The sequence below is a fragment of the Symphalangus syndactylus genome, chromosome 10, assembly GCF_028878055.3.
Source record: "Symphalangus syndactylus isolate Jambi chromosome 10, NHGRI_mSymSyn1-v2.1_pri, whole genome shotgun sequence".
In the NCBI taxonomy this organism is placed as follows: Eukaryota; Metazoa; Chordata; class Mammalia; order Primates; family Hylobatidae; genus Symphalangus; species Symphalangus syndactylus.
The window spans coordinates 6,399,130-6,409,149 of record NC_072432.2 but is presented as its reverse complement, the minus strand read 5'-3'; the positions used below and the strand labels follow the sequence as shown (position 1 = coordinate 6,409,149).

Below are 10,020 nucleotides of genomic sequence, written 5' to 3'. Positions count from 1 at the left end.
CTACTGGGTAGCAATCTGTTTAATGGCTCAGATCTGTTCAGTGAAGAGACCCTGTTACATCTCTGTTCTCTTAAGCCCAGCACAGTATCTGCAGGAACTCAATGAGTATTTTTGTATCAAGGCTGGATGAAATCACACCCAGGACAAGCTTTATACCCAGGACTAGATACACTTTAGACCTAGAAGGTTAGCACACGTCTGTTCTAACTCCCCCTTACACAAGCTAAGGACTCCCCAGGACTAGATACGCTTTAGACCTAGAAGGTCAGCACACGTCTGTTCTAACTCCCTCTTACACAAGCTAAGGACTCCCCAGGACTAGATACGCTTTAGACCTACAAGGTCAGCACACGTCTGTTCTAACTCCCCCTTACACAAGCTAAGGACTCCCCAGGACTAGATACGCTTTAGACCTAGAAGGTCAGCACACGTCTGTTCTAACTCCCCCTTACACAAGCTAAGGACTCCCCAGGACTAGATACACTTTAGACCTAGAAGGTCAGCACATGTCTGTTCTAACTCCCCCTTACACAAGCTAAGGACTCCCCAGGACTAGATACGCTTTAGATCTAGAATGTCAGCACACGTCTGTTCTAACTCCCCCTTACACAAGCTAAGGACTCAGGCCCATGAACCTGTTTTCCTCAGGTCTGACTGACAAGTGGCAATGCCAATATTAACAGCCAGGTTTCAAGATGGCAACGGCACAGAGGAGCGAAGCTCAGGCTTCCGTGAAGGAGACTGCAGTTTATACACAGACTCTCCTGCATCTTCACTGCCACAATGCTGAAACTAAAAGTTGTTGTGTTTAATAAAAGGACATTTCAGCAAGACAGACTGTGTACATCTAAAGTGTCTTTGCCAAAAGACATTACAAATAAACTAAACGTGACTCAAGCTCTCCACCTGGGGGGAACAATACTGCAACCTAAGGATGAGCAGAATCACCCGCCAATCGACCCAGGCGTTCCCTCTGCTGTTCCTCCCATGGGGGCTTGCTGGGACTTGAGGCCTCCTGATGCTCAGCAGCGGCCACTTCCTGGCCCTCTTCAGACAGCGGGGTCTAAGCCCAGACTGCTAGTGCTGTCAGACCATGCTCTGGCCACTCTCCACAAAAGGAAAGTGCCAGGGAGGGGTCCATCCAGGGCAGCTGTCCAGAGGCGTCCACCTGCACCCTGGCCCGTGCTCTCCTCTAAAGGATGCCACAAAAGGACGGCACACAGTGCACACAACCCCTGCCATGGCTCCTGCAAATGGCAACTGCTGGTGTTTGCCCTGAACCCTGTGCAATAAACAACAGAGACTGTCATTTTATTACATTACACAACACAGAGACTGACCTTGACATCCCTAAGACCAGAAACGTCACGCGGAGTTCGAGAGCAACTCCGACTCCGGGCCACAGAGGACGGGGGAGCAGAGTCTTCCCGCTTTCTTTTCCTAGTGATGCTCCGGGATCTTCTTGCCTGGACTGCATAGTGGGCCTGCAAAGCAGGGGAAGCAACGCTCAGCTCTCAGGACCCCAGCCCCGCTCCCAAGCTCAGCGCTCAGCACTCAGGACCCCAGCCCTGCTCCCAGGATCAGCGCTCAGCACTCAGGACCCCAGCCCTGCTCCCAGGATCAGCGCTCAGCACTCAGGACCCCAGCCCCGCTCCCAGGATCAGCGCTCAGCACTCAGGACCCCAGCCCTGCTCCCAGGATCAGCGCTCAGCACTCAAGACCCCAGCCCCGCTCCCAGGATCAGCGCTCAGCACTCAGGACCCCAGCCCCGCTCCCAGGATCAGCGCTCAGCACTCAGGACCCCAGCCCCGCTCCCAGGATCAGCGCTCAGCACTCAGGACCCCAGCCCCGCTCCCAGGATCAGCGCTCAGCACTCAGGACCCCAGCCCCGCTCCCAGGCTCAGCGACAGGCATGAGGTCACGCCAGCAAGAGGGGAGGACAGGAGTCTTTGAACCATTACCACATGGGCTAAAGACCTTGAAAATACACACAGTATTTTCATATTAGTGATACCATTTCAAGTTCACATTAGTAACAATTTCACATTAGTTGTTGGTCAAATATTCTTATTCGCTTAACGGAAGCTGCTTTATGTAAGAAAGCTGATTTTAACTCCACTTAAACAAACTTAGAACTCTCATTTAAAAATGATTATTAGAGTATAGCATCACAATTTATATTTCAGATACAAATAATGCTCTCTCCCTCATCGCCCCGTTTTGGGGGTTACTGACATGAACACAAAGGGACAACCATCAGACGGAAACTGCAGACTGCACATCTAGAGGACAGGGTCTGCAGCCACACCCTGGGCACGTCATGGCGCAGCCTCATGCTGGCTGTGGATACACCCTGGGCACGTCACAGAGCTGCCTCGTGCTGGCTGTGGAGCTTTTTTTTTTTGAGACAGTCTTGCTCTGTCGCCCAGGCTGGAGTGCAGCCTCAACCCACCACTTCAACCCAGACCCAGGGTCAGGGAATCCTCAACCCATCACTTCAAGTCAGTCCCAGGGCCAGCAAATCTCAAAAGAGAAAAACTGGAAGCTCTCACTTCTTTTTGCTGTAATTTCCCACGTTCCCACAGCTTCCCAAAACCCTGGTTTTCTTTCTTTCTTTTCTTTTTTTGAGATGGAGTCTCACTCTGTCACCCAGGCTGGAGTACAGTGGCGTGACCTCAGGTCACTGCAACCTCTGCCTCCCAAGTTCAAGCAATTATCCTTCCTCAGCATCCTGAGTAGCTGGGATTACGAGCACACGCCACCACGCCCGGCTAATTTTTTGTATTTTTTTAGTACAGACTGGGTTTCACCATGTTGGCCAGGCTGGTCTCGAACCCCTGACCTCATGATCTGCCCACCTTGGCCTCCCAAAGTGCTGGGATTACAGGTGTGAGCCACCATGCCCGGCCGGTTTTCTTTATTAAAAAGGTGTATCTAGCCACATAAACACATGAACCGCCCCCAGACTCACGTCCTCTTTATCGTCCATGTCAACACCAAGACTACGCATCTCCTTCTCCAAAACTGTCCTCTGAACCTGAGAAGGATAAAAAGAAATATTTGCTTTAAATCAGTTTGATGAACTGTTGAAAAAAACTTCAAGGCAATATATATGTATATATATTTTGCAACAATTATACTTATTTTAGAAGTTGTAATTTTTACTGGGCCTCGCTTTCATGTTTTTGGATAGCTCAGTTAAATCCCACGAAAACTAACATTAACGGAGCAGTTGCTGTGGGAAGAATCAGCGTATCCTCCACGTCTGTCTACTCTTCACCGCAACACAGGGGAGAGAGTGACTGTCTCCATCAGAGGTGAGACACTAAAGCTGAGGTTAGCCAGGTGGCCTCAGACAAAGGCAGTGCGCCAACCTCACTCCTCCCAGAGATGGCTGAGCCCCACCTGGAGAAGCACAAAAATGTCCAAGTCCGCCATAACCAGTCACTCGCCACCATATGAAAACAGTGTGTTCAAACAGGAAGAACCACTGAGAGGCATCCTGAATGTCAAGTGACTTCCCTGGTTACATGTTAACTGTCCTGCATGTGGGCTTTTTTCCCCTCCATCCCACCCTGTCACAGAGCCAATAAATTGCCTTTTGTAGACTGCGTCAGGTTTCTGTAAACTACTAAAGAGTCCAGATTTTTTTTTTTTTAATTTTTTTGAGATGGAGTCTTGCTCTGTCGCCCAGGCTGGAGTGCAGTGGCGCCATCTCGGCTCACTGCAAGCTCCGCCTCCTGGGTTCACACCATTCTCCTGCCCCAGCCTCCCGAGTAGCTGGGACTACAGGCACCCGCCACCACGCCTGGCTGATTTTTTGTATTTTTAGTAGAGATGGGGTTTCACTGTTTTAGCCAGGATGGTCTTGATCTCCTGACCTCGTGATCCGCCCACCTCAGCCACCCAAAGTGCTGGGATTACAGGCGTGAGCCACTGCGCCCAGCCTAAAGAGTCCAGATTTAATGCAGAAATTAAAGAACAAGAAAACCAGCCAGGCGTGGTGGCTAACGTCTGTAATCTCAGCATTTTGGGAGGCCAAGACAGGCAGATCACTTGAGGTCAGGAGTTTGAGACCAGCCTGGCCAACATGGTGAAACCCCATCTCTACTAAAAATACAAAAGTTAGCCAGGCGTAGTGGCAGGTGCCTGTAATCCCAGCTACTCGGGAGGCTGAGGCAGGAGAATTGCTTGAACCCAGGAGGTGGAGGCTGCAGTGAGCCGAGATGGCGCCATTGCACTCCAGCCTGGGCAACACAGCAAGACTCTATCTCCTCCCTAAAAAAAAGAGAGAGAGAAAAGAACAGGAAAATGTTAACTGATAGCCTTGAACGTCTGTGAACCATAAGTTACAGTTTTAATCTGTACAACTGCAAAATGACTGGATCTGGAGTAGTGCCAAACTCGAAGCTGAAAGTCACCAAGAAAGGACACAGTAAAGAATATAAAAGATCAGGACGTGAGCAATCGTGCAAATCCATACACCAATAAAACGAGAATGTGCAATCTGATGGCCGTAAATGGGTTGAAAAGTTGTTACTTAGCAATGATCACACAGGAATCCAATTTGCAAAAACTAGGTCACACCTATTTGGAAAGACACAAACTTGCCTTCTTAGCAGTTCGCGGCATCCTGGGTCCCTGTGTATTCTTTTCTTTGGACTCCAGAATTTTCAACTTCTTTTTCTCTCTAATCTGCTTTGCCAGCTGTCGGATTTCCAGCATCTCTTCGTCTTCACTCTCAGATACACTGTCATACTCTCCAGCAGCTGTTCTCAGCTCTTCTTCTTTTTCTAATTCTTCCAATTTCTTTAGAGTTGTAATTAAGCAAAATTAACAACGAGAAAACCCCTAAGTCAGTGAGTGTGGCAGTGTGTATGGGAGCTATGTTTCCCTGCCTCGGAGGACAGAGCGACTGCCCTGGTCCGGTCCCGCCTGGGCCCTGCCTACGTGCCATTTACCTCACAGGGAGGTTCTGTGAAGAAAATGGAGACCACGTGAACACCAGCTGCCAGCAAGTCAGTAACCCCTGTGCACTGTTTCCTTTTTTTTAAAAAACAATTAAATTCCAAGGCTAAAAATGCGCAGAGACCGCCTCCTTCACTTCCAATGCTCCCAGCAGACACACAAAAGGAAATCAGTCCTGAGAAACTGAATTCGTGCCACATCCCATGTATCCGTTCTAACGTCAGCCCAAATACAACCTCACTGGCTACAAATAAGACAAAAATGAAAACTAAAATACACGCATGTTTATCACACCTTAATGAAGCAACCCGGTCAGGAGCCCAACAGGCAGATATGCCTGTGTGAGACTCTGGCCAGGAGTGCAGAGGGCGAGACTGCGGGGCCAGGCCTCGAGGAAGGGGATGGCACAGGCACAGCTGTGTTGGAGGAGGGGAGTCTCAAGGCTTCTCGCGCCCAGGAGCACGGACTGCAAAGGGGAAGAAGCTGGGAAGGCAGGCGGCCACCGCAGGGACAGTGAGGGCACGGGCTGGACGGGGGCCCCAGCAGTGGTGAGAGGAGATGCCCTGAGGCCATTCCTCCAGCATCAACAAAATTGAGATGCTGCCCCCAGAATCTGCTATCCCAGAATCTGCTATGGAGGCACAGGGAGCGCAGAGACCATGAGACTGAAAATGTGAACTCAATTACGGAGGGCCTGTGTGAACCAAGGAGTGGCAACATGGGACATGCAGACGGCAAGTATTGTATAAAGCATGTTTCAGACAGCTCAGCTGAGAGAAGAAGGCAGGACAGCAACTAATGGAGGACACGGTCTAAATATGTTTTCGTTTTTTAAAAAGATGAGTAAAATTTGTGGACATTTATATGCTAAGGAAAAGCAAGTAGGGAGGGGATTGAGGCAGGAAAAAGATGTGACAGAGCAGAGCTCCCGAGGAAGAGGGTCCAGCACAGCAGAGCCCATCCAGGGCCTGGCGGAGACACAGGCTGGGGAAGGTGGTGCAGGGGGCACAGTCAGGATGCAGGGGTGCAGGAGAATGAAGGGGTCAGCACAGCAGAGCCCATGCAGGGCCCAGCATCTCCACCAGAGTCTCAGGGTGGGGAAGTGGTGCAGGGGCCAGAGTCAGGATGGAGGGGTGCAGAATGAAGGGGACAGGCCCAGCTGAGCCGAAGCCGTGCTGCTATCTTCCAGCAATACTATTACAATAAAAAGGACAACAATCCACAATTTAAAAAGTGACACGAACCTTCATGATGGCTGGATCAATATAATCAGCTATATTATGGCCTTCCCAGATTTCTGGTATCTTATCATGTTTTTCAGACGAATTCATTAAATCCCAGTACTCTAAAGTCAAAAAAAAGGTGGTTACATTTACAGTAGTTTTTAATATCTTCAAGTACTACGTGCGTAAAATGAGTTGTGACTGACAGCAAGTCAGCGACTCCACCGCAGGAGAGCACGACGTGCAATTCCACATGCAGCAGCATCAACAGCATCAGCCTCATTCAACACCCACACGCGGAGAAAGCTACAAAAATCACCCCACCAACCCAAAACAGGAAACGATGGAAGAACTCCCACTGAGTGCTATCAGTATGCACCTTTTCTTTGAGACAGGGTCTCGCTCTGTCATCCAGGCTGGAGGGCAGGGGTACAATTTCTGCCCACTGCAGCCTTGACCTCCTAGGGTCAAGTGATCCTCCCACCTCAGCCTCCCGTGTCGCTGGGACTACAGGCACATGCCACCACACCCAGCTAATCTTTGTATTTTTTGTAGAGGCAGGGTTCTGCCATGTTGCCCAGGTTGGTCTCAAACTCCTGGGCACAAGTGATCCAAAGTGCTGTGATTACAGGCGTGATCCACTGCACCTGGCCCGCGGGATGCAACTTTTAATCTTCAAGAAATTAAAAGTTGACAAATAGGCTGAAACACTTTTATTACTCATTAAAGTCTTTCCTCCCTTTTCTGAAATACTTCACGTCCAATTGGCATTTTATAATAATGATCACACTCTGGCCCTTACTCTGAAGATCCAAAATATAATCATCTCCCATTTCCAGCTCAAGATCTCGTTCCTGCAATGGAAAGAGAAATTATCATCAGCTTCATTTAGCCTTTCGGATTCAGAAATGCTCTGCCCCTTGTCACTTGAAACAATCTTTTCTCCAATCCTCTCAGTATCAGTGGGGTTCACCTTCCATTTCTGGTAGGAAGGCTGTTTCTTATCTCCCTGTCTGTGGGGCCAGCCTTTGGGTTCTGGTAGGAAGAGGCTGTTTCTGGCAGTCTGGGGACTGTCTATCCTATTCATGCATTTGGTTCACGGCCATCTTCCCTCAGGCCAAAGAGCTCCATGAGAGAGGCTTCTGCCGGGGGGCTCGCTGCTGTGTCCGCAGCCTAACGGGGCCAGTGCCTGGGCACCCGCAGCTCCTGTTCGATGCCCTAGGCCCCCACGATGGGCACACATGGCCTGCCTCCCCCATGAGAACACCAGATGAGAGCTCCAGCAGCATACCCTCTTCTTCTTGGGCTCTTCAGTCTCCATCCTCTTCCTGCGAGCCACCACTCCTTCAGGGATGAAAGGGGGCCTCTCCTGAGAAGATCCCACATAAAATATTTATGTCAAATGCCTGCTGAATGAGATATGTACAAAGCCGAAAAAGTAGAAACAAATTCCCTACGTGTAAGGGGAACAGAAAACCATACCCAGACCAATTAACAACCAACAGATTATTTTAGAGGAGAGGAATGGGTTCAGGGTCACTTTGAGCATAGAAACCGGGAGGACTCCACAAAGTGATTCCAAAGTTTATCCAAGAAAAACACAAATCATGATTATCGTGAAAAATTATGGAAGAAGAAAGTGGTAAGAAATAACACTGGATCAACAAATGAAAGAAATTTAGACATAAACTCAAGTGCATATAAGAATTCAATGGAAACATAAAATTTCCAATACTCAGGTCAGAAATGCCGACCACTTGAAACGGAGGGCAACCTCCACCCTCACAATATAACCAACTCAAGACACGGTGAAGACTATCCAAAAAAGCTAATTTTTAATGCAAATATAAAAGATAATTTTTTTTTTTTTTTTTTGACAGAGTCTCATTCTTGTCACCCAGGCTGGAGTGCAATGGAGTGATCTCGGCTCACTGCAACCTCCACCTCCCAGGTTCAAGCGATTCTCCCGCCTCAGCCTCCTGAATAGCTAGAATCACAGGTGCGCACCCGACTAATTTTCGTATTTTTAGCAGAGATGGGGTTTCACCATGATGGCTAGGCTGGTCTCAAACTCTTGACCTCAGGTGATCCACCCGCCTCGGCCTCCCAGCGTGCTGGGATTACAGACGTGAGCCACTGCACCCGGCAAGAAAAGATACTTTTAAAATGACTTTGGAATGAATGGTAAGCCTTTCTATGTACGATGCAAACCTGAACAGCCAGAAATAAAATATTAATATATGTTAATAGTTCAAAAATGTACAGCACATTTGAAGTTAAAAAGGCAAGTGACAAAAAGAGAAAAAAATATTTACAATGTATCTGACAAGAATCCAACCTTTGTAATATAAAAGTAACAAATCAGTGAGAAAAAGATAAACAGCCTAAAGAACTTTGAAAAGGCCAATAAGCAGACAAACATGCTCAACCGCACCCAACATTACATAAAATCAACTTTACACCACGAGACTGACAGAGTCAGCGCCCGACCACTCTGAGGACACAAGACAGAGGGAAGGACACAGCCTCCAATGTCAGTGGAGCACACACTAGGAAGGCGTCTGTGGGACAGGAACGTTGTCAACACCACATGGTGAAGTGCGGACACATTTGCAGTAAAACATGAAGACACAGCGGCGTAACGATGTGTGCCCATCCACAATGGACAAAACAATGAAAATTTATTTTATTTTATTTTTTATAGAGACACGGTCCCACTATGTTGCCCAGGCTGGTCTCGAACTCCTGGGCTTAAGCAATCCTCCCACCTTGGCCTCCCAAAGTGCTGGGATTACAGGCATGAGCCATCTCCCCCAGCCAAAAAAATGAAAATTTAAAGAATGAAACAGATTTCCATCTGTGTTTAAAGAACTTTTTAGTAATCAATCTTCTATATCAGAAACATTTCTGGAAGGATAAACTAACAGTGACCGCGTCACGCAGTGAGAAACGGGTGCCATGTGGCATTCTGCGCTTTCTTCACCTTCTCAATCCTTTACTATATGCAAGAAGGTGAAACTGAGGCCCACCCACAATATCCACCTGCTAGTACGTGAAGCTGGATGGGAGGCCTCTGGAAAAGGCACACGGACAGCACCTGCTGACAGCACCGTGAGCCCACGGTTGTCCCAGGGGCCGTCTTACCTTATCGTCCCTCCTGGTTGGGACAGCCAGGTGCAGTCTATTCAGCACCTCATTCACTTTATTTCCCTTCATTTTGGTTTCCACTCGATGAGCCAAAAGCCTATCGCAAGCCTAATAACATAAAAAAGAAGACACAGTCACAAATGCATCCTCCAGCAGCCTCCGGCTACAGGTTCCAGGAGGAGCTGCAGATCAGAGCCACTAAGCCTTTTCCCTCAAGGTAACTAACACGTAGGGGCCACACTCTCTGAGGCCCAGGTGGAAGCGGCCCTGAAGGAAGGTGCATCTCCAGTGCCTGGGCCTCTCTTCCACCACAGTGACCCTCTGCACAGATGCAGGGTGCCCTCCAACTGCCCTTCATGAACTGGAGGCAATGTTGTCCCTCGGGACTCTAACCGAGCAACAAATCCCTGAGAGCGACCATAGCATCAGGGGCGCCATCTTTTTAATCCCTGAGTGCAACCACAGCATCAGGAGCGCCATCTTTTTAAATCCTGAGTGCGACCACGGCATCAGGAGCGCCATCTTTTTAAATCCTGAGTGCGACCACGGCATCAGGAGTGCCATCTTTTTAAATCCTGAGTGCGACCATGGGGAGTGCCATCTTGTTAAACCCTGAGTGCGACCATGGCATCAGGAGTGCCATCTTTTTAATCCCTGAGTGCAACCATGGCATCAGGAGCAC

The 10,020-nt window shown here is 48.8% G+C and overlaps 1 protein-coding gene across 3 annotated transcripts in view; it reads right to left on the bottom strand.

The window, feature by feature from the left end:
- The window catches only part of GTPBP4 (GTP binding protein 4), a 28,689-nt gene that overhangs the window by 605 nt on the left and 18,064 nt on the right, over window positions 1-10,020 (bottom strand). For all 3 annotated transcript variants that reach the window (XM_055296336.2, XM_063609986.1, XM_055296337.2), the window contains 7 exons: window positions 9,336-9,446; window positions 7,483-7,560; window positions 6,994-7,045; window positions 6,213-6,313; window positions 4,612-4,809; window positions 2,972-3,037; window positions 1,341-1,484 (listed from right to left, as the gene is read on the bottom strand). In XM_055296336.2, coding sequence (XP_055152311.1) covers window positions 1,341-1,484; window positions 2,972-3,037; window positions 4,612-4,809; window positions 6,213-6,313; window positions 6,994-7,045; window positions 7,483-7,560; window positions 9,336-9,446 — 750 coding nt within the window. The remainder of the gene's footprint in view (window positions 1-1,340; window positions 1,485-2,971; window positions 3,038-4,611; window positions 4,810-6,212; window positions 6,314-6,993; window positions 7,046-7,482; window positions 7,561-9,335; window positions 9,447-10,020) is intronic.